Source organism: Rousettus aegyptiacus, unplaced genomic scaffold (genome assembly GCF_014176215.1).
Source record: "Rousettus aegyptiacus isolate mRouAeg1 unplaced genomic scaffold, mRouAeg1.p scaffold_m13_p_10, whole genome shotgun sequence".
In the NCBI taxonomy this organism is placed as follows: Eukaryota; Metazoa; Chordata; class Mammalia; order Chiroptera; family Pteropodidae; genus Rousettus; species Rousettus aegyptiacus.
This window is the reverse complement of record NW_023416285.1, coordinates 49,670,558-49,694,854: the sequence shown is the minus strand read 5'-3', so window position 1 is coordinate 49,694,854 and position 24,297 is coordinate 49,670,558. Positions and strand designations below refer to the sequence as shown.

The 24,297-nt window shown below is 40.2% G+C and overlaps 1 protein-coding gene and 1 pseudogene across 1 annotated transcript; both read right to left on the bottom strand.

Moving 5' to 3' along the window:
- Positions 1-909: 909 nt before the first annotated feature.
- On the bottom strand, positions 910-23,506 carry NAAA (N-acylethanolamine acid amidase). The gene is made up of 11 exons (XM_016156049.2): positions 23,260-23,506; positions 22,504-22,668; positions 19,763-19,889; positions 16,465-16,555; positions 11,456-11,532; positions 9,488-9,660; positions 9,282-9,344; positions 8,462-8,528; positions 8,048-8,076; positions 4,775-4,852; positions 910-1,212 (listed from the first exon to the last, which is right to left on the bottom strand). The coding sequence occupies exons 1-10, from the start codon at positions 23,478-23,480 to the stop codon at positions 4,777-4,779; spliced, it is 1,089 nt and encodes a 362-aa protein (XP_016011535.2). The 5' UTR covers positions 23,481-23,506; the 3' UTR covers positions 910-1,212; positions 4,775-4,776.
- On the bottom strand, positions 12,781-12,898 carry LOC118609030 (annotated as a pseudogene).
- Positions 23,507-24,297: the final 791 nt, after the last annotated feature.

Here is a 24,297-nt window from a genome sequence, read left to right as displayed (position 1 = left end):
GTGCCCTTTTTTAGGGGCTGTTATACTTGGGGCCACTATTGCTCTGCCCTAATTGCCCCAAGGCCAAAATTGGACAGCTAGCAGAGGTTCCTACACTCTGGAGCTCAGGAAAATTTCAAATTAGCCAATTCTGGACCTGTTTAGCATGCTTACCTCTTGTGGGCACACATTTCTTCCCTAAAAAACTCAAAAAGGCTCTTGCGCACAGTTCCTCCATCTCTCTGCTTACGACCAAGCTGGGTGTTGCCCCCTGCGGGCATGGTGTGCCCCACTCCTCTTGGAAACCGTATCATAAACTGTCTTTTCAATGGCAATTGCCTCTTGATGTTGGCTTCACTATACTTGAATAAAAGTAAAGTCTACATTTTAAAACATATGCTTAAAAAGGTCTTGACGAATACAAAAAGCAGTCATCTCTAGGGGGCGCTGCTGGAGAGTGCTATCTATGAGTGGGAAAGAGAGGCAAAAGATTATACAATGTATTATTTGATTGATTTTTATTGGTAATATGTTACTTTTTTAAAATTGGATATTTTAAAAACAAACTCTCTCCATCTCCTGAGCAATCACCAAGCCATCTTGATTTATTATTTTATTAAAAAATTTTTTTTTGCTTTAAAAAAATTTTATTGTGATAAGAACACTCAACTGAGCTCTATCCTCTTAATAACTTTTTAAGTGTACAATACAGTACTGTGAACTGTAGGCACTATGATGTAAAGTAGGTCTCTAGAACTTGCATAACTGAAACTGAATACCTGTTGAATAGCAACTTCCCATTTCCCCTTCTCCCTACCCCAGGTGTCTATGAATCTGACTATTTTAGATAACATGTGAAGGAGGGAAAAGTTTTCCTCAACAATCTTAGGGTTCGTAGCTAAGCCTTAAAATTAAACTGACAAAGATAGATTAAAAGTAGAAAAGCATACAAGTTTATTTAATACAAGTTTTATGTAACACAGGAGCCTTCATAAAGAAATACAGACCTGAAGAAACAATTAGTTCTGAGTACTTTATGCTGTGTTAGATGAAGAGCACACAATCCTGGAGGAACATCACAGGTTAAGGAGTATGAGGTAAATATAAGTGGGGAAAAAATCAGCAAGGGTTCTTTGTTTGGATTCTTCTTGATGTCCTTTTGTCCTTGGAGGTTAAGGATGCTCCTTTTCTCCAGGTATAGAGTAGCTACCTCTTGCACGAGGATTTTATGGCCTGTTTTAGGGAAGAAGGGTAAAAAGAAGAGGTCAGAGTGATCTTCCTGCTTCTGCTTAAAATACTCAATATGCCAAGGTGCCATATTTTGGGGTAGTGTGTCCTGAACTCCATCAGCCTCGTATAAGTGGAATCATGCAGTATTTGTCCCTCTGTGACTGGCTTATTTCATTTAGCATAACTTCCTTAAGGTTCATCCATGCTGTCACATATGACAGGATTTCCTTCTTTAAAAAAAAAAAAATACACACACACACACACACACACACACACACACACTTCCTTTATCCATTTCTCTGTGATGAATATTTGGAATGATTTCACATCCTGCAATCCATTTAAGTTCATATCTATGCTACTATGACATCAATCTAACTGGTTTTCACTTTTCAATTATAAGCCTCCTCCAATGCACTCTCCATACATTACACAGAACGAACTTGAAAAAATACAAATCACTCATACAGCTCTTCGATTTCTGGATACTTTGGAGAGATAAACATCCTGAAAAAACATTCCCTCTACATAACTCCTAGAATTGATAAACAAACATCTTTCTTAAATGCACACTATTTAGTTGAGTTTGCAAGTAAGGAAGTAAAATCAGAGAAACAAAAGGGAGTAAAGAGAGAATAGGAAATAAAGAGGAAACCTGGAAGGTACATTGGCACTGAACCTGTGGTGACTCTGAGGGCATTTGCTGGTGCCAGTAACTTAGAACCTCGGGTTCTCTGACAACTGCCTTGGAAGTTGGAGGAGAAAGGGACAAGAACTTGAATGCATACAAGATGAAGAGTTAAAATGTCTCGGCCTGTGCTAAAAATTAACAAACACACATCCTCTCTGGGGGAAGGGTGGGGGGGTGTGCCACCATCAACCCAGGGCTTCAGAATTTCCAGAGGAACAAGAGTTGACAATCCAAAATTTAAAAAAAAAAAAAAAAACTATGCAAACCTCCATAAGGGAGAGTCAGCAAAAACAAACAGCAAAATCAGACACCCAAGGACTTGATGATGGAATTTATAAGTAGGATATAAAATAAGTGATAAGAAGCTTAACAAAAGATATCAAAACAAGGTACAAAATGCTAAAAAAATTCTGGCGGGTTTGAAAAAGTACTGACCAGTCTATCTAAAATAAAAATATTATCCTTGATATTAAAAACTTAATGAATTCAAATGCAGTTAGCATTAATATGATAGCTAGGTGGAGGGCCAAAGGAGGGAGGGAGCAATTGGGGAGATTATTTTATGAATTATAAAGATGTCTTACCAATATACTGTATACTTGAAACTAATTTAAATAAATAAATTTAAAAAAAATAAATAAAAACTCAATAAATTCATTGAAGAAATATTGATTTATAGAAAAAAAATACTTTAAAAATTCCCTGGAATACATCATTGAGAGAGAAATCCACCCCTCTCACTTTTTCCCCCCCAAATTCCAGAGGGGCTCAGAGACATAGGGTAGAGAAGGTACCACACACATATTTAGAGTTCAGGAGAAGACACAAGAGAATGTACAAGAGCAGTTCTTAGAGAGAAAATAACTGAGCATTTCCCAAAACTGAATAGATGAAATACATTTGAAATTTGGACAGCGCAACAAATTCCAAGAAAACTAAATAGAAAGAAATCTACATATAGACATATCATAGTGAAACCACATGGCAGAAAAGACAAAGATCTAAAAAATAACTAGATATTTATATTACTTAAATGACTGTCCTGCTTAAAAGCTCTCACGGGCTTTGCTTCACCCGGTTAAAATTAGGGTATTCCTCAAATTTCCATCCAAAAATCACAGGATAATTTCCAAGAAAAGAAGAATGGCATGTGACTAATGAGTAGAAATTTCTAGTGTCCATCATAGTGTAACACATCAGTGACAGTAAACTACTATTGAGATTTGATTTTTAAAAGGGCATTGGATGAAAGAATTTTAACAACATGAACATTTTGGGCCACCAGAGAGGCAGGAATAGTGGGCAGGAATGACCTGTGCTTGGCTAATATTTCCTCCAGACATTGCATTTTCCTTCATTCTGCTACGCTAAACAAGAACATCCAATCAACTCCATTTCTCAGACTTTCAGCTTTTCTGACTTCATCCTAAAAGAAGTTCCTTTCATATACACATAAATTCAAATTCTACAAAGCATCTGTGCTCTCTGAATCCTGACATTTAACATAACACCTATGAGAGCTGTTACCTAGGGACAGCTGTTTCGAACCACACGACTTCAGGGGTAAGGATGTAGGAAGAACACAGCAGTAAATATCTTGGAAATTGTTAAAATGTTCCTCACCAACATCTTTGCCAACATTTCATTAACTAATGACAAATGACCATCAGAAATAATTTTGTTTCATATTGTTTTCAAAAAGCAGTAAGAAAGTAGCTATATAGAAAAGGGTAGTATATCAGGTTTTTTAAAAAACATTAGAAACATAAAAAATGACATGGAATCCTATCACATGGAAATACATGATCAAAGTTTAGACTAACAAATTCAAAAAGACTCTTTGAAAATGAGAGCTCTCCATTTCTTTTACAAGAATCTTTTCCCTCAGACTCTTCTAGAAATATTTCATAATAAACAAAGAGCTCAATTCTTTATAAGCTGAGGTATGGCAACATAGCTATGCTATGGTGAGAAGTTTGGGTCTGGTTTGACCTCCAAGACCAATTATCTTTGAGCTGTTGAAGACAGGATAGTCGAAGCTTAGAGAGAAGCGAGGAAAACTATGAAGGAAAGGAATGCAAAACACCTGTTACCCATTTTACCCAAACCAGCTCCCAAGTGATATTTCTGCCCCCCTCCCCACGGTTGAAAAGTTTAATGGGAAAGAAGCCTATATTACTCATAAAATAATACAATCCTTTCGCTTTATTTTTTAAAGGGTAGCTCTTCAAGACTTTAATTTTAAAAACCATCTGTAAGGGAAGAAAAAAATAAATCCACTTACTTCAAACACTGATTTTTAACATTCCCATGATAAGTGAATGATAGAAACATCAGGCCATATTTATAAACTCGATCAAGAAGATGGCCAATCAGTAGGTGGCTGCCTAGAAGTTTCAGGAATAACAAGACTCCGGTTTTTTCTTCAGGTCTTCCCTCTTATCTATTGGCTCACTGATGCTTAAAATAAATTCTGTAGTTGCCCTTTGCCTTCAGTATCTGTCTCTTCATGTTGCCTCACTCTTACTCTGGGGACACATAAGTCTCACCATATATTTCCCTGTCCATATAAGTGAAGATATAACAGTTTGCCCTGAGAGTAGGTTTTAATAAGGGGCAAAGTGCACTGGGCACCAGAAGATTAGCTCTCATGTACACAATTCAAAATAAATACCTAATAGTAACATTAATCTGACATAAATGACAATCATGTGCCAGATGTCTGTCTGAAAATATTCTATATGTAAAAATGTTAAGTATATTACCATCTTCTGTGAGAAATACTAACACATACACACACATTCCTGCCCCCTGCAAAATAAACTTTATCGAACCTTTCATAGCACAGGTAAATTCACTCTTCCATTTACTTACTTTTAACCCAGGTTTCTGACTGTCGTCATGTACTTGTCTGGGTTGGCAGCGCTCATCACTGTAGTATAAACTGTGTAGCTGAAAATAACGAGAAGAATTTTTATATATACATAATTTTCCCTAATAGTCCAAAGAGAAAAAAAAAATTACCTAGCCCCTCCTTAAAACTTGGGAACTTGGACAAGAATATAAATGGAGGCCTATATATGTCAGAACATTTAAAATTTAAAATTCAAGTGACCGCACACTCAAAGTGTTCTTCCCTACTATTTTGACAATACTGTGGGATGCCGAGCTCAAATTTAAAATTCTCAGACTCCTCAAAGTTCCACATTGTGGCAGTGAGGGAGAATCATTAGCCCTCACCCCTTGCTCTGCCCTACCCTACAATTGGCCCACATGTGGACACCTCTGCTTGAACATACAGGCTTCATGAATGATCCTCAGCAAACAGCCATTCCTTGGCCACCCGCCAGGCACAGGATGTCCACAATGGCTGCACCCCACCATCAGGAGAATGCCTACCCAGGGAAGTGGACCGCTTGGGCCCTGGAAATGGACTTGATGCTGTTCAGGCTGAGAATTCCCGGGTCCTGGGTACTTGGGTCAGACTGGGCAGGCAAATGCCCCTGGCCTAGTGGATTTCTTGTATGAAGGGAGGATCAGAAGAAGGCCAGAGTGGGGCCTCTAGAGCTCAGGGATCAAGACGGCGGGCCCACTTGCCCAGATGTAAGGATGAAAAGTACAATGTCATTTATTAGGAGACCTGGACAACTTGAGCACATGCACACACACATACACACACACGCACACAGGTCCCATCCCTTTGCTGCTTTCATCTGCCGCTTGTCCTGGACACCAGCTGCGATGCACATTCAAAGCATCTGGAGCTGCATTGTTGAGGAAGAGGCAGAATTAGTGGGCATGGGCCCCACAGCTGAATCATACAACTAGCTGAAAACAGCACCATGGGCAGGTGCAGAGCTCATCCAAATGTAATGGAGGTTCCCTGAATAAAGACCTTGGCTGATTATTTACTTTAGTCATAGTTCTGTTCTCCACCACTGTGTTAAATTTTCTCTGCTTTTAGCCACAGCACAAGATGGAATTCTATTGTAGGTGAATGTAATTTTGTAGCACAGCACAAGGGAGCAGCATAGCGCTAACTGATTCTGTTCAGACATTTCTATTAACCTCACCCACTGAACAGCTTGAGTTGACGGAATCACTACATGTAAAGGTCTTGAGAGTGAGGGATCCGTGTTAAATCCAGCTCAATGGAGATTATCAATTAAATGTAGTTCCTCTTGGTTTTCAATTATAAAATAGAGAAAAATGCTACCCTGTAAACTGTTTATAATTTCTAACAATTCTGTTTTGACATTCACAGCCTTTAACTCAGTTAATCCCACATCTGGGAATTCAGCCAAGGGAAATAACCCAAAAGCGGGGGCAGGGGAATGCACAAACACGTTTATTTCAGAGTTTTAATAGAGGAAGAGCTAACAACTGGAGAATGCTTAACTCAATTGCACTACATTCAATCAGCTACGATGCAGCTATCTAAAATGATAAGGGCTGGGGGAGTAGGTGGGGAAAAGGGGTCAACTGTGTGGTGACATCAATTAAAGAATAAAAAATAAAAAATAAAATCATAAGGGCTGTTCGCAGAATGGAAAATTCTTTATTAAAATAAATATAGTAACTATCTTATTAAAATTTTAAAAGATATAATCATCATTTATAGAATTATTTTTAAAACTATAATAAAACAAAAATAGGTTTTTAACCCCCGTTTTTAAAATGAATATTAAAGGGCAAAACTGTGCTCTATTGGAAGGGGCGCAGTCAAGTGTACAGTTGGAGGTGGCTCCGACAGGCTGGTGACGGCCAAGTGTTAAATACGTAGGAAGTTCATGAGCCAACTGTAAGCTTCAAATAGGCCAGGTAGGAATATTTACGCCATGGAAGCCCAATAAATGCTACAAATAAGGTGAGTTTTTTATTTTTGCTCCCCCCACTCCACCAAAGAGATAGTTTACTAGCATGCTACTGAATACTACTTGTTACCCAAATAACTTATTTGGTAGAGTGGTAAAATAGTTTTTTTCTGGGTTTGGCTGTTTGAATATTGTTTATGGAATAAATTTTTTTAGGATTAATCTTTTTATCAGGCCATACTTAAAGAAACAACTTTGGAAGAATTATTTTGAAGTCATCTTATTATTGTTCAAAGTAAAAAGTCTGTCACCAGTTTTGAAAATGTAATTATACCCAAGAATCTTAAAGCACCCATATACAAAAGTTATCCTGGAAGCCATCAAGAAAACTGCTATTTTGTGTATATGTGGAAGAGGGCCATTTCAAAGAAAAAGAAGTCAATTGGGTATTTGAAACTAAAAATCACTTTACAGGTTTTATCTGCATTAGGCCATTTCTTGAAGAACACCATTTCGATATTCTTGCCTTGGAGAAAGAAAAAGTGAGAATGATGAACCTAGGAAGTGCTGAGTCTGGGAATTTATTAAAAAGAAGATATAACTCTGTATTGACTTGCAGATGCTTCCTCTTTTAATTTCGTAAATTCAACCCTAACACACTAAGCAAAAAAAAGGTGCCAGCACTCCTAATGAACTGATTGCTGGTGTAGATAAGGCAGACAGGCCCCTTGAGGTGAAGAGTGGGCGGTTGGGCCATACAGTCTTGCTGTGATGGTGACAATGGACCTTCAGAGTTTCCGGTGACAGATGCCTCTCAAATTTAACTAAGTTTCCAGTTACAGTGGTAGCCGCATTCTTAGCTTCACTTCAGAAAAGTATGTGGGTAAAACCCCAAGCTGTAGACCTAAGAAGCCACTCTCAAGGGTAAATGATAACTAATGCAGTAACTTAGGTACTGAATTATCTGTGAGGTGGCAGAAACCCCCCCCAGGAAGACAGAGGAAAACCAAAGGTGTCTAAAGTTTAGTTCCAACAGTGAAATTAAGGCGCTCCCAACCAGCGATGGCAGACCCCAGCTATCAGACTGATTTAGGATGAAATTATCACTTTCGTTTTTTTTCCCATGGACTTCTCACCTGACTTATGCTATGTTTGTCTGTCCCTCCTGGGCCAGGAAAATGCTAGTCCCATGAGGGCAGAGACTTTGTTTCATTCATTGCTGTTTTCACAGAACCTAGAAAGCCCAGTTCAAGGGTCCTTAGAGTCCTACTGAGGCAAAGAGTGTGTGAATGAGTCCACTGTGTATGAACAGATGGGAACAGGTGTCACTCACTTGTTATAAACCGGAAACACTGACAAAACCTGCAGAGGAAAAGATCATATCATGAAGACCATTAAAATGGAGAAGAAGTGCATGTAGAATATCCATAGAAAGAATAAAACCACTTAACACTTTAATGTATCTGGGAGTGACAGAGTTAAGACTTTTGAATCCCTTCTCCTTTGAAACAATGAACATGTATTACAACTGAGCCCTTTTCCAATGCAGAAAAACTTAGGTGAATGTGGGTACTTTAACCTGTACAGAAACAAGTTCAGAAAATGTCACCTGACTTTTTTGAAAAATGTTTTCAACCAGGTAAAACTTTTACTCTAACATTTTCATCTACCACATTTGCTTGATTTCAGAGAATTTTTTTGTAATCACTATCAACAAAGACACCAAACAACTGGGCAAAAAGGTTACCTGGAAGAGCGTCTCCAGGCTGAGGTTTGCCTGGCCCGTGGCATTAAGGGCTTTGATGGCAGGTGTTCTGTGAGGACAAAGGTCAAAGGTCACTTGGTGCTTCAGGAAGTCCTGAATCCTGCCAGCTCTCCTTTTAGAAGACTCAATGCAAGGCCTAGCCTCATTATCCCCCTTTCCTCAAAACAGATTCTGGCCCCCAACCATGTTTCCTCCCTAGTTCCAGACCCCCATGGCAGAATTAATTCACAGTCAGACCCATTGGACCCAAGTGCTCAGGGAAGCCAGGCGCGTCAGAATGTATCACTGCGGCATTGAATAGGTAGGTGCCACCAAACACGGGGTAATATCTGCTCTTCGGGGACACACTGACATAATTCTAGACGTTTTAAAGTTAGAAGGGACAAAGAAAGTACCCAATTAGTTTGCTTATTTAAGTATGGGAAATATGTTCTCCTTCCAAAAAAGGTCTTGCACAGAAAATGATGACTCTTTCTCTATCCTTTCCTTTTACAGATGGGTGAACAGAGGCCCAAGAGGCCACCCAGTGAGGCATCAGCAGAACTGGTGGTGGAAGCTAGGGCTCCTGACCCTGAGGCCAGGCCAACTTTACCCTCCCGACACCCAACCAGCTGCCAGGAGGCTCTCCCCCATGTTCTCCACAACATACTACACTCTCCCACCCTGGCCTGGCAGAGGAGACCCAAGTATAATTTCTGAGAGGAGACAGCACCTGTCAACCTCTCCAGTTTTCATAATAGAAGGTACTCATTTTCCTGAGCACAAGAAAACTCTGCAAATGGGACAGTGTACAGAGGCCTACCTTCGGTCGTCTTTCTCAGGCACTGGCTTCCAGTGGTCATAATTTGTCTCAACTCGGAACCACCTACAATAGAGCACACCGCCTTGTATTATCCAGTATCACTGGGGACACAGCTACAGAAGAAATACGTAACAATTAAAAATACCTCCAGTTTTTTCAATTAAGATTATTGATACAAAATGACTCAAGTCTTTCATTCTACTCACGCTCCACTTGAAGGATCGAGAGGCCAAATATCCACTGAGCCACCTCTGCTCCTTGTGATGACCACTCCTTCCTGAGGCGACGTGCCACCAACAATATAATACACATCGGCAATAAGCGGAGTCTTGGACAATTTGTAAACAGCTTCATCAAAGTTTTCTGATTCACTCAGGGTCTGAATAGAAAGACAAACCTGCATTAGCGTCATTATAACATGGCAGTTGTATACACCAATTGATGGACAAGTGGTCCAAAGCACAATCTCCTGATGTATTAAACCATGGCTAGAATCTTGAACTGCTCTGACCTCATCCTCTTGTCACCAGGGCTCCTGAAATGGAAGAAACCTCAGTGGGAGGCCAACAGCTATAGGATTTTTCTCACAAAAGGAAAGAACTATGCACAAATTCTAGCCCAGGTCACCAAACATGGACTGCGCGCCTCCTAGGCAGTTTATCCTCACAAAGAACCCCTATGTTCCCTCACTTATCCATTCTTTCAGCAGATATTTCTTGAGTACCTATTGTGTGCTAGGTGTAGGGAGAAAGCGGTAAGTGGGACTGACCCGGCCTTGTTTTCCCAAACTCCTACAGAAAAAGGTGCTATAGAAGTCATAGCAGGGCATTGAGGAGGCATCTCAGGGAGGTATTGTGTGAGCTGAGGCCAAAGAGAGAAAAGAAGTTAGACTGGTGAAAGTGGTGGTTTCGGAGTTGGGACTGGGGTGGGGAAGAAGGTTCTAGTTCAGTGGAACAGTTTGGCAAATGCTTGGAGATGAAAGAGAACATGTTACATTAGAGCAGTGAGCTTAACTGGTGATCAGTTACCCCCAGGGTTCATGAAGATTTCCAAAGGTCTGTGGTGTGGATATTTAGGGATCACTTTCTAAATCTTCAGCTAAGAAATGTGCTCCTTCCTCAAGTGGGTCTGCTCATGGACATCCTGCAGTAGGGGGCCTGCCCCTCCAACTTGGACCTGCCCAGTCACTCTTGTACCACTTTGCAAAAGAAAGAAATTTTCTCCTCACTCATCCTGAATACTGCTCAGGCACAGTGCCAAGGGCCAGGTGGGGATAAGAACAATTCAAAATACTACTCTCCGCAAAGGCGCCAGCATTCGGCACCATGAACAATCAGCCCACGGCAGGGCCATGAGCACTCTTCCCTGCTTTATACATATTGCTGTTAGGGATTTAGACTTGAGTTAGTTTGTTCTGAACTCAGCAAAATTATAAAGTGAGTCAACAGAAATGATAACACATTTTTTAAAATTACATACCTATACCATCCTCCAACTACTAGCAAAGAAGTCATTGCCTCTAACAGAATTATATGAGGAAAAAAAAAAAAGCAAAAGAACATCAGGAAGAAATACTGAAGGCCATGCTGACTTATTTCACCCAAGCGGCAAAGTCACGGCGGCGAGACATGTACCTTATCTGTTTATCTCAGGAAATGGAGGAAATGGACAGTGACTGCTAATGGGTATAGGGTTTCTTTTTAGAAGAATAAAAATGTTCTAAAATTGATTGTGGTGATGGTTGTATAACTCTGTGAATATACTAAAAACAAGTAAGTTGCATCCTTTAAATAGATGAATGTATGGCATTCATTTATTTATATACCTCAAGTAAATATACCTCTACTTTATGACCCAGCAATTCTACTCTTAAGTACTTACCCAACAGAAATGTATATATATGTTTACAAAAGGAGTATGTAAGAATTTCTACAGCGGCTTATTCATAATAGCCCCCAAACCGCCCTACTGCAACATTAAAATCTGTGCTTACCACTTTAAGTAGTATCCAGTTTTATTTTTGATACTTATTATCAAAAAGGTTGACATGCATTTTGCAAACCTTTAGATGCTTCTTCATAAAACGACATTGTTAAATGACAGAGCATCACAGCATGAACACAGTTTAGAAGATGAAGTTAGGGTGAAGTGGGCTCAATGGTCAATATACTCACAGTGCGGATAAGCCAGCTGATCGGAGAGTGTCTCTGAAAAAAGGCAGCGATCGCATTCTCCCACCACCAGCCTTTGTCTTCCAAGTTAAGGAAGGAACAATAAGTATATACGTTAATTGCTGCTCAAGTACCATTTTTTAAGTTTCGTTTTTTTCCCATAATGCAAGCTGATGCGGAAGAAAAGATAATGGATAAAGGCTGATTTTACCAGCATCCAGTGTTTGAAGATGAAACCCAAATTTCATAGTAACCATAAAAACATGTTATATATATATGTTTTATATATATACATATATTTATATATTTATACATATTTATATTTTATAATAAATATTTGTATATATTCATATATATATATTTTAAAAATCATTGTTTCCAGGCACCAAATATTCTGAGATTCTGAGTTGTGTATGTGTGTGTGTGTGTGTGTGTGTGTGTGTGTTTGTGTGTGTGACACATACACACAGAATCTTTAGTGCCTGGAAACAATGATAAGTATGTTGGAGGAAATCCCTCTATTAACTCCCCCAGGCAAAATAAAATTGTGTAGCTATCAAGAGAAGTGGCTTGGTAATCATTAGGAAGACTGTAGAGAATGCATATCTTTTAGAACTTAAGTTTGATTTGGGCTCATATATATATATATATTTTTTTTTCTGATAACTGATATTTTTATTCATCCACACACATCAGAATAATAAACAGTAGATTAGAACAGAGAGTAAATTTTGTCAAATAAAGAAGATAAAGACAAAAATTTAAAACAACATATACTAGAAATGAGAATTTTTCTTAATACAAAAACTAAGTAGAATCAAGTTATTAGAGCAAAGTACACATTAAGATCGTATTTACTGCAATTACAGTCATTTCACATGACAACCAGACTCTGAACAGAGAGGTCTACTATTTGAGATTTTAAAAAGATCTATCTGTCCGTCTATCTATCTGTCTGTCTGTCTGTCTATCTATCTATCTATCTATCTATCTATCTATCTATCTATCTATCTATGTATCTATCGATCTATCGATCTATCATCTACCTACCTACCTACCTACAGACTGACCTACTTATCTATCTAGGATGCAACCGCTTTATTCACAGTGACCATATTTTCAAACCAAAAATTAAGAGCCTAACTGATAAATCCAAAACTAACCTAAAAAAACAAATAACCCAATACAAATAACTATTATGTCTGAATTTCACTTGGACTCATATTTTTTATATGTATTTTAAATTTTTTTTAGGTGAGGCAACCCTTGGTTGACCTCACAGATTGCAAGGGCCTTGTCAGCTTACAATCCCGTATTGTTTATATTTTCACCTACAGCACCTGGTCTTCCAGGTGGTCTCCCATCCAAGAACTAACCAGGGCCGACCCTGCTTAGTTTCCAAGATTAAATGGGATCGGGCTTGTTCAGGGTGGCATGGCCGTAGACTATGGGCTCATATTTTTTAAAAATACAAATTTATAATCATTCCCCAAAATTACTTTTAACATCTTTAAATTTCTCTGTAGTTTTATTCCCAAAGAATAATTTTCATTCAAGAAACAAGCATTCAACATCTATTATGTGCCTGCACAGAGACAGCTGACTGCATCTTGAAAAGCTGACTCTACTTTAAAGCTAAACCCTTGGCCCCAGTCACCTTTTCCTAGGTGGACTCTGAAATGTGTAGGCCCTCTCAATTTTTATTTTTAACTTTCCCAGTATCTGGTCCCTTTGTTTTCCTCAATTATCCCCACATTCCTTTTGGAGTTATGTAAGTATATTTCTTAGGAGGTAAGTTCTCTGTTAAAACTCTTTAAACCCACAAGCTGGATTTGTCTGCTTCATTCTCTGGCATCTCGCCTCCTTTAGCTTTTGGGGGCCAATTTGCATATACAGCCTTTTCATGAAACAGTACCATATCCTGACTTGGTCCAGACCCTTGGGATTTCACAGTGAACAGAAGAAACTAGTGTACTGAGGAAAGTGAAGAAATGAAATGGAGTCACCATCGTCAAGCTGCTTGATTACTGAATTACTGAAACCAAATTCAGATACTTTTGAACTTTTCAGTAGTGTATCAATGCCTGGAGAAATAGATAAATCCTGTACATAACCTCCTGAAGAACTTAGGAAAGAACATCCACATGTCCAGACAGCCTGACATCCATTACCCATGATCCTGACATCTGGAAGACCACCGTCCCAGACCAACCCAGAGGCTGAGAATGGAGACTATTTTTTCTCAAGAATGTACTTTTTTCTATAAGAACGCCTAGCTTTTCTCTCTTCTTTAGAACAGTTTGGGTATCACCTAGTGGTGTGTCTGGTTTACAAACTCTAAGACCCTTGAATAAATCTTTGCCATTTATTTCTAGCAAAGCCTCCTGACTCTTGGTGCTCAGTCAACAGTACCATTAGATAAACAAGATTTGGGTAACTGTCATAAAGAAAATAAAACAAAATAATGTAATTGTGAGTGATAAGGGAGGATTCCTTTCGAGAGGAATGTAAGGACAGCCCCTCTGAACTGTGGACGTTTGAGCTAAGATGAGTAGACTATTCCAGACAGAAGGCATGGGTTTCAAGACCGACATATGACAGGCACAAGCTTGGCGGATGTCAGAAAAAGAAAGAATGCTGGTGAGGTGCAGATGGAGGGAGGGAGAAGACAGGCATAAAACAAGGTACAGGAGGGGATTGTGTCGAGTTTTGAGGTCAGAGTCAAAACTTTGGATTTGTTATAAATGAAATCAAAAATCACTGTAGATTTTAAACAGGGGGATAGCCTGATCATCCTAGCGGCTAGGTAGAGAAAGAATTATAGGCGGGTGAGAAGCAAGTAGACCAGATGGACAGCAACTACAGCAGTAGAGGTGTGATGGCAGCTAGCCTAGTGGTGGAGGCAGACAGAGTGGACAGGGTCAGTCTAGTTTTGGTGGTAGAGCTGACAAGCCTCCAAGAGTGAGGGGTCAAAGAATTCTCCTGGTACAATCGATTGAAAAGTGCCATTTCCTGAGACACAGAAAACCATATTTGGGTGGAGGCAAAATGGAAACAAGGAAATGGGAAACGAAAAAGGCAAGAGATCTGCTTAAGCATGTTAAATGTGAAAGCAGAGATGCTGAGAAGGTGGTTGGGTGTTCCAACCTGGGGCTCAGAGGAGGTCAGGCCTAGAGATGTGACAATAACAACAAATGCTCCCACAGCCCATACTTTGTACCAGGCACTGCTCTGAGTACTTCACATATATGAACTCATTTCATCCTCACAGCAGCGATTATCCCTACTTTCCAGATGAGGAAACTGAAATACAGACAGGTTAAGCACCTTGATCAAGGTTGCCCCACTAGCAAGTTACAGCATCAAGATATAAACCAAGGCTGGCTAGCTCTGGAGTCTAAGATTGTAACCACCAGATGGTTAGTGCAGCTTCCCCATACTCTGTGCCATTACTCAGTTCTCCCCATGTCTTACCCTCTCCTCTCCTACGGCAGTCAGAGGCACTGTTGGCACTTTCCATTAATACCCAGAAACTTAATTAAATAACTTATTTCCATTAACCAAGAGGTGTTGTTACCTTATTGTTCAGGTATTTTAATTCAACCTTAGCAGACTAAAATATAACCAGTTTTCATTAAGATAAGGTTTTAAAAAGCTTTAAAAGTTTTTTTAAAAGCCATTTCACAGTATTTTAATTAAATGTGTATGTTACAGAATAACTCAGTTATTTTTAAACTGCTCATACCTTAGGTTCTACTAATCCGTTTGTTAAACAATTTGAGTCACAAAATAATGGAAACAAAGCTCGACTTTTAAATAAAATTACAGACATTCTGTGTAAAATCTTAAAAACTGACATGCTGTGGTTTGAGTACCATTGATTGAGAACCAGTCTCACTCATAACCGACATTTGAGAAAATATTGAAAAAATACATTAGGATAAATAACTGACTACCATGGACACTGAGATATACTTAACCAGCATCTTCCTGGCAAAGCCTTATTTATATAAAAAGGTAAGAATAAACCTAACCGAAGGGAATAACAACATGAAGTCAATCAGGGGTTCAGAAGACCAACACTTCTCCTTCACTCAGCATAAGTTCCTGAGGACAGAGACGAGAGTTCTGTTATCTCTGGGTTCCCCATATATTATGGAGCTAGATGATGTCCCCTAAGATTTGACGGATGTCAGTGGGGCTGTTTAATAAACAGAACAGTTGAGCCAGGACCCAGATTGATTTGACAATCATCACCCCCACATGCTAGCTTTCATTTCCTCTCATAGCCTTAGTTTCCTCCTCTGAAGAGTGAATGGGGTTAATGATACCACCTGCATATCTAACAGGACTGTTGTGAGGCTCTAATGAGAAAACTTATGAAAAAGTGCACAGTAAACTGTAAAGTGCTTTACAGATCTTGCCTATATAACGCCATCATATAGCTCCTAGATTATTGCAATAGCTTCCAAACTGTCTTCTCTTTCCATCTTAACCCAGCACAGTTCAGTCTCTAAAGAGCAGCCAGAGTGGCAGTTAAAAATATTAATCAGATCTGTTCACTCCTTGGCCTAAAATCCTTAAGGGCTTCTGTTGTGCTTAAAATCCAACTCTTCACCTTGACCCTCACCATGGCCTCAGCCTTCCTCTCCACCTCGCATGTCTCTGCCTCTTTACTCCGTGTTGTTACCACGCTACCATCTTTTCTTTCTGGAATCCATCAGCCATGGTCTTCCCCCAGCTTCTGTGGACCTGTCTCCTGGATCATGTGAGGCAGGCCTTCCCTGACCCTCTAGCTGTAGTAGCCACCCACCTTTCTTCATTCTCTAGCACATCTTCCTGTTTTACTTTCTTGGTAGCACTTATTACTACCTGCAAACACCTTCATCGCTCACACGCACACTGCCTGTCTCCCCCCACGTAGTATTGCAGGTGTTCTTCTGTGAATGAAGTATGTGGATAAAGCTAAACAGGGACATGGCTAAAAATGCTTGGGAGTTCACTTCGATTACCTCGTTCATCGCCGGAAATTGTAAACTTGTGTGGACTCTGACCAGTCCATAATCCTACATAGCCGACAAAAGTAGTTCCTGTAAAGGCAATCTGAAATCAAGAAATAAGGTATCATTTTACCATTCCAACCAAATATACATGAAAATCACCTGTTTTGCCCCACAATTTTATAGATTTTATTTTCTTATAACATAATGGAATAAAATCTCTAAAATAGCCTTCTGGAAAGTTAAACTTTGGATAGAATTCAATAGACCTCGAAAGGGGGAAAAAAAGGTGCATCTTTATTTTCACCAATCTCCATCTGAAATTTCATGCCTTGTATAATGAAAGCATGCAATAGATTGTGTTGTCATAGTGGTTCTGTCACCAGCAGAAATTGCAGATATTGTCGTGCACATAAATGGTATCATACGTATCTTGATATGCTTGCTACACACGCATAACTTTAAATGCTATTCACACTTATCACTACCCTGAAATTATGGTAGTTATTAGAGCCACTGCTAAATTTTACTACTTAATGTGTTAAGAAAAAAATATGAAATGGCTGTATTTCAACATAATGGGGTTCCTTTGTAATCTCATGTATTTTATTTTATGTATTATAAAACATTCTGAGAAGAGATAAACAATCTTCACCAAAGGGGTTCCCGCAGGAAGAAGGTTAAAAAGCTCCATCCTAGAAGTAGCACGTGGGCTCCAATTTAAAAAAGTGTGTTGACTTGATTATAAGGGATAAATATCATGCATCTTATAAGCTCTGTGAAGGGGAAACAAGTGAGACTGTTTATCTGTAATAATTATGTTTAAAATTTAAATATTTGGAAAATCATTTTACATATATCTCTCACTTAATCCTCATGATTATCCCATGAGTCAGAGGGATCACTCCAAATTAAGGCCATAAATCCCAATGGTTGCAGCATACCACTATATTACCTTGAGGAGAGGAACTAAACTTTATCAATTATTTCAGATACAAGTTTTCATTTTTTAAAGAGGTATTCAGAACAGTACTGAGTCATACTGTTCAGTAAAAATTAACTAACATTTTTATAGTTTGAAAAATCAGCAGGCCTAGGTTAATATTTTTCCTTAATCTTAAAAACTTAATCTTAAATCAGCCACATTTTTCATTAAGTTATTTATGTCTACCACCTCATCTAGCTGTAAAAATAATCTGAGATAGCTAAATCAGAAGGGAAAAATGTGGTGGCCTTTGTTTTATAAATTACCTCTTCCCCTAGACTCACCGAGGGCGTTCTGTGAATTCTCCCCATTTCCATTCATGGCAGCAAAGTGGGAATAATTCTACCTTGTTACTAAAGCCTTTACAAAATGTAATTATATGAAAAAAATGTAATCACATGGTCACTTCCTTCACATGATACACTGACCCTCATGTTAGTGTCAGTCTTGAAGAGCTGAGCAAATTAAAGTTGTGAAAATCAAAAATCAAAATCACATTATAGTTTCTGAGAAATTTTATAATACATAATTATAAGATATAATTTATGAAGTATTTTTTCTTACAGCTCTGGAAAACAGTTATTTCTAAATATCTGTGCTTTCCAATTGTCTCTGCCAGGTCAAGTGACATAAAAACCCTTAGCTGCAGCAGGTGACTCTAAAGTGTAGTCTACAGCTGAGTTTTGGGAAGAAAGGTATTAGGAGGCTAAAGGCCTGGGTTTGGTCCTCTGACATAATATCTCATGTGATCTGGAGCCAGTTAGTCTCTGAAAGGCCTGGCCCCTTCATCTGGAAAATGAGGATAAAAATGTTGCCTTGTACCTGCCTCATAGGGTTGCTGTAAGGATCGAATGAAGTCCTATATATGAAAATATTTGTAAATTTATGAACACGAGATTAATTATCTTATGGATAACCTGTTCTTAATTTATCAAAACAATGTATTGGCCATAAGCCCTTAGCAGAAAAACAATACCCAAGTGTAAATTCTTAAATTTGGTAATAATAACCTGAGCAATGAGAGTAAAGCCACATTAATAGGCTATTTCTCATGGGAGTCCCAAGATAAACAGAAATAATGAAGTAAAAACTCTCAAAGTGAGTTCCAAAGAAAACAGTTGAAATAATTTATTTTTATTGCATTTATTCCTTTGTTTCAAAGTATGTTTGTTCATTGTAGATAATGGAGAAAAGCATAAAGTAATAATTGCAACGTTTTAGCAGATTACCTTTCAAAATTTATTAGGCATTTATATTCTGTCATTGTTGCTGCTTAAACTATTTTTGAAGAAATTCTTCAGCTATAGTCAAATTGTTAATAGCGGGGAAGTAAAGGAGTGAAACTGGGAAAGGAGAAACTTTCACTTTAAATATCTGTGTTGTTTAAACTTTTTATGAGAAAAAGTTTTTGTTTGTAAAAGCAGATGACAAAATGACTTCTGAGTATTTGTGACTCAATCCCTAAATGCAAACGACAAGTGAAATATAGTCTTTGTCTTTAAACTACACCCCTCAAAGCCCAAATCTGGCTTTTGCAATGTCTATTCTGTTTCATGGCAATAACATGCTTGTGTACTCAATGAGCATTAGTTAATGCTGTCTCTCTAAATGTTTACACAGAAATGTGACAATAGTACATATTAGATTATACTTTTAAAGGGCCTATGATGAAAATAAAATGATCTAAGTGTAATTTTTTTTTTTTTAGAGATTATATATAAGAGGGGTATCAGTCAATCATACGAAGGACCATTTATTATTTGGCCGCTGTTTATCAAACATCACCACATGTTTTTTATAGATTATTTCATTTAACCCTTATAACCCTTATAACTATAAAGTAATTATTAACCACTCTGAGCTGTAGTCTGTAAAATGGATTTAAGTGATTACTTCGCAAAGGAAGTAAATGATGGAAGAAGGATTCAAACTCGGGACTGTCAGACCCCAAAGTGGGGTGTTCCTAGCCATTACACTTAAGAGCCTTTCCCTATTTCAGAAGCAGCCAGAAGAGGAAAGCAGAAGAAAGAGCTGACTTGACATCATAAGTGGACAACTGATCATATTCCCCTAGAGATTTCCCTAAATAAAATGGATTGACTTAAGTAAATGCTTAATAATAATAAATGATGCTCCTTTGTATATGCATGATTGATATAAACCTCTCTTCTAGTCTTCTAGTTTTGTTTTTCCATGAATTTGATGGGTTTTGTTGGTGTTGCTGTTGTTTTGTATCTTAAACTGATAACACACTTAAGTAGTAGTGCATCCTAACTTGGGTTACTAAGTCATGGGTTTCTGAATCTTATGCTATAGAGACTGTACCTGCCCATTCTTTAAGAATTGTACATCCACAGTCAATTTGCGTAAGAAATACCCAAATGGATAATCCAGATTCCGGCCATGGTAAATGTGACCTCTAGAGTCTTGAGCCACAATACTGGTGCAGAATCTGAGAAAAAGGGAAAAAGGTCCAATAGGAATTGAATGAGAAAAATAAGAAAAAGGAAATTGAGTTTTTCATTTTTAAAATAAGTACTTAAAGTAAAAGTTATTCTTCCTTACAGTGGACACATGCTACATAATCCTTGAGAATATGGATTCACAATTTAAAATGAAAACACAACTGGACACAACTCATCAGTGTTCACTGTTACCAGACCTTTGCCCTAGGCACATATGGCATCACAAACACTGAAGGAGAATTTCATCCTAAAACTAAATCCGAAATTGACTTATTCTGGGCTCAGCCAGGACTGAACTTTGCTTATTCCTCTGTGTGGCAGTGTGTAGTCTATTTAGCACATCATTCAAAGCTAGCTCAAGCTCACCTCTCTCTTCCATGAATTTCTCAGAGTAAGTATAACGGCGCTAAACCATTCTGTTCCACAAATGTTTCATTTTGTCTCTTTGGACAAATGGTCATCTGCTTAGGGGCTTGGCACTTGTCCTGTCCCCCTTAGAGCTCTTTGCGGAGCTAATAAGAGAAAAGAATCCTTTTAAAACTCTCCGCCAGAGCGAAGTAGTTAGAGGAAAACAGAAAATGGTTTGTTAAGATATATAAATGTCCATATTCTCAGAGGTTACGAAATGTTATGTAAAAAATTATTTACATACAGGGTGTCTAATTCTGGGTAGGGGGAGCGGAGAGATATGTATGTATACCCACACAAACAAAACTGAGAGGAAATACCTTGTCATTTCTGAGTAATAGGATTGTGGTTAATTTATTTATACTTTCTGTGTTTACTAATTTTCTAGATTACATATTACTTTTATAATTAGGATAAAACTGTTACTTAAGTTTTGTTTGTTTAAAAAAGGAAGCTTGGTCTGCTTTTAATTCTTTCCAAGGTTTTTGATCTTCAAAGAATTCATGTCGAGGAGAGGAATAGTAAAATATTAGAAGTGTCTGAAGCAAGGTTTGTAGACTCTCTCTCAAAGATGATTTTTCAGAATTGGCAAGGCAACAATACTTCCATGTCATGCCCAAATGTTTTCACACAAAGTAGTCCACAAGCCCAAGGGACAAAGAGGAACCAGCTTGCTTTGAGAAAGTCACTGTAGTGCACTGGAAATATATGTGCTTCCAGTAGCAGCTCTGACCCCTCACCATACACAGCAAGTTGTCCCCTCTGAGGCTTGGTTTCCACATCATAACAGGTAATACATCTCCAGTGCCTGGAACCCAGCAGGCTCCATATAGGGTCGCTAGTCTTACCCTGATTCCAAAAGCCTTACATCAGAAATGAGAATAAAACAGGTCCCTCTCACTCTGCCTCTGAGAGGAGACCACACCCTGTGGAGCACTACCTCTTTTCTAAAAAAACTTTCCTTTTGAAAAAAAAAAAAGAAAAAGAAAGAAAAACAAAAGAAAGAAATGAGAATAAGACACTTCCTTTGTTAATGCTAGTGGGGATCAACGGTGCTTAGTGTTGTCAGGCAATTCAATATATACCTTTATATCAAAATATTAGAATACCAAAAGTGAGAATGTTCTTACTAGAACTTTTACTCCAATCTGCTTGAATAGTGACTCCAACAAAAGAAGGTAAAAATGAAAATGAGAATTGATTTTTTTTTTCATTGAGAAAGCCATATGTTAGAATAGGAAAGAGATAAGAGTAGAGATGAGGGATGATAAAATTAACTTAGTTCAATTGAAAACCACTTTAACAAGTTTGTGTCTTCTCTGTGACTTAACACATTTCCCTAAAGAAAAACGCAGTCACAGTGCATTTTAACCTACTCTGCCTACATATTCTGGGAAAATGGGGGGTGGGAGGGCAGTAAAGTTTCATTATCCCTAGTTTCATCATCTTTTGGCAACCAGAAGTTATAAGTATCTACAAGATAATATTAGATGAGGCTGGTCTGGTAGCAAAACAGTAAGTTCTTAAGGCAGAAACCAAGCCAAACCTTTATTAATTCCAGCACCTTTTACTGAGACAATGGAGACTTCCTGCTCCCCCAGCAATGTGCCTGGGATCAACCACACACTATATTGCTTTCACATCTGTGTGCCACATTTTATCATGCCCACTCAGCACACCAAATATTGGCTGGCCTTATTAGCCACAATAGTGTCCCCTCTGACTGCAGCTCTGCAGGGAACAGCTGGAAAAGAGGAGTCGGAATCACTAGCTACGGCAAGCATGGGGGGAGAAATGCAGGGGGCAAATAAGTGCCGGCGGGACGCAGCATTATAAGGCGGGAGGGTCACTGCGTTAACTAGATGGTCCAGATACATGGGATTAATTCCAAAAACTTCCTGGAAAAGTACATATTGAGCAGAGTTTCAAAAGTGGGATGCTACCTGGGTCGGTGGAGGGAGAAAAAGGGGTTTCAGATAGAGAAAAAGTTTGGCGTTGAGGTCAGAGAAGCTGCTTTCCTTCTCAAAACCTACGTGTGATATGCTGCTCAAATTTACCCAGAGAAGCAAAGAAGAAACACTGGAGATTTCTGTGTAGCCTAGTCACTACCCTGTATTCATCACACTGAAAACATGTCTGGTCTCGCTCAGTGGTGGCAGGGGTCCCTGGAAAGGCCCTGCGTGGGGCACTCACGCGGTGGACTCGTAGGCCAGGTTGACCAGGACGCAGTCGGCTAGGCTGAGGTTCAGGACGTCGCACATGCCGCGGATCTCGTCGATGAAGGGCTGGGGCAGGAGGCGCTCCAGCTCCCCGACCGCCGTTCGGATCACCACGTGAACCCACTTGGGGACATTATACCTAGAAACGCAAAGTCAGAGGGTGTTTGAGCTGCTGAGAGATCGGAGGGGTGGAGCGTGCGTGTCTCTGGTGGTTGACTTAAGGCTCTCATCCTTAGTGGTGTGTGCTCGGTGCCTCCCTTCTCCAGACAGCTGGCAGCCAAGGCTGCGCATCACCCAAACCGTCCAGGAGGGAAAAAGAAAACTTCCACAGACGGAGGAAGGGTGAGCGAGCGTGGTCCCCAAAGCGGCAAGCTAAGAGCCCGAGAGGCCTGCAAGTAGCTGGCTGTCCAGGGCAACAACCGAGCGCCACCCTGACCTGGAATGTCTCGAGGACGGGCGTACCACTGGTGCCACCGAATCTGAACGCCAAACCGGTCTGGGCGGGGGGATCATCCCAAACTGGCAGCAGCAAATACCAGTTGTGGTGCCCGCCAACCCGCCCACCCGCCCGCACCCGAGGCCGGGAGATGGGGTGGAGAGCAAGGCTGTCACTGAGGTGAGGGGTCGAGTCTCGGGTGCAGCACGCCCGGCCGCGCGCGCGCGCGCGCGTCCCCCGCACCCGGCCGGGGGCGCCGTGTCCCCGCATTCCCCACCACGCGCCCGCGCTCACCCGAGGATGTGCGCTATGGCGGCGCGCAAGAAGTCCAGGTCGAAGTGCTGCAGCACCGGCACCCAGCGCAGCTCGGGCGCGGCGTCCAGGCTCACGTTGAAGAGCCGGGGGGCTGGGGGCGCGGCGGCGGCGGTCGACATCCCGGGCCCGGCCAAAGACGGCAGCAGCAGCAGCAGCAGCAGCGGCAGCGCCGGGCGCGAGGCCGGGCCCGCGGCTCGCATGACTCGTGCTCCGGCGGCCGCAACCAGGACCGCTGCAGCCAGGGCAGGCGCGCTGGGACGCCGAAGGAGGAGGGGAGCGGAGGAGGAGCCGGGCCGGAGCCGGGCGGGCTGGAGGCGGGGCCGTGCAGGCCCGGCCCGCCGCGTCTCCCGGGACCCGGAAAGGCCGGACGGTCGCGCTCCTGCCCCCGCGCCTCCGTCCCCGGCAGCCTCGAGAGGGTTAAGAGGATGATTTTTCCGTAGCGAAGAGGTAGCAGCAGAGTACTTCTATAGTAGAAAAAGATCTATATTCCTCCCTCTCCGCCTCACTTGCTCATATTTAAACTCTAAAATGGTTTTTCTGGATTTTATAAGGGGAAGGAGAGCTCTTCCTGTTCACCACGCCCACCTTTTTTTTTTTTTTAATAAAAAGCCGAAAAGTTAGCTAACATTTACGTGCCAAGTAGTTTTCGCCCGCTCTGTCTCATTTAGCTATCAAAACAAGCTCAAAGATAGGTTCTACTATTCCATCTCCGTTTTTCTGATGAGGAATTTGAGGCTTGTAAAGGTTAAGTAATTTGCCCAAGGTCACGCAGCTGGTGAGACTGTGCTCTGGCCTCCAGCCAGGCTGTCAGAATCCAAACTCCGCCTTCACGATTAACCTGAAAGGTCCTCACCTTCTCTCTGAGTTTCCAGTATCTGGGAGACAAAAAAAAAACTGTTAAGTCTTAGGAAAATCACCTGACATAGTAAGGCTGGAATGTCCTTAATGGTTATACAGTCGTCTGTGATTAAAATAGAGGAAAAGTAGAGAAAATTGAGGTTTTTTTTTTTAAGTCCT

What these genes read in the sequence shown, in the direction of transcription:
- NAAA (XM_016156049.2), bottom strand. Translation starts at nt 23,480, where the DNA reads ATGCGAGCCGCGGGCCCGGCCTCGCGCCCGGCGCTGCCGCTGCTGCTG. An exon ending in GCCATAGCGCACATCCTCGG is followed by an intron (nt 22,669 to 23,259) that starts GTGAGCGCGGGC and finishes TTGCGTTTCTAG; the next exon opens with GTATAATGTCCCCAAGTGGG. An exon ending in AATTTCCGGCGATGAACGAG is followed by an intron (nt 11,533 to 16,464) that starts GTAATCGAAGTG and finishes TTAACTTGGAAG; the next exon opens with ACAAAGGCTGGTGGTGGGAG.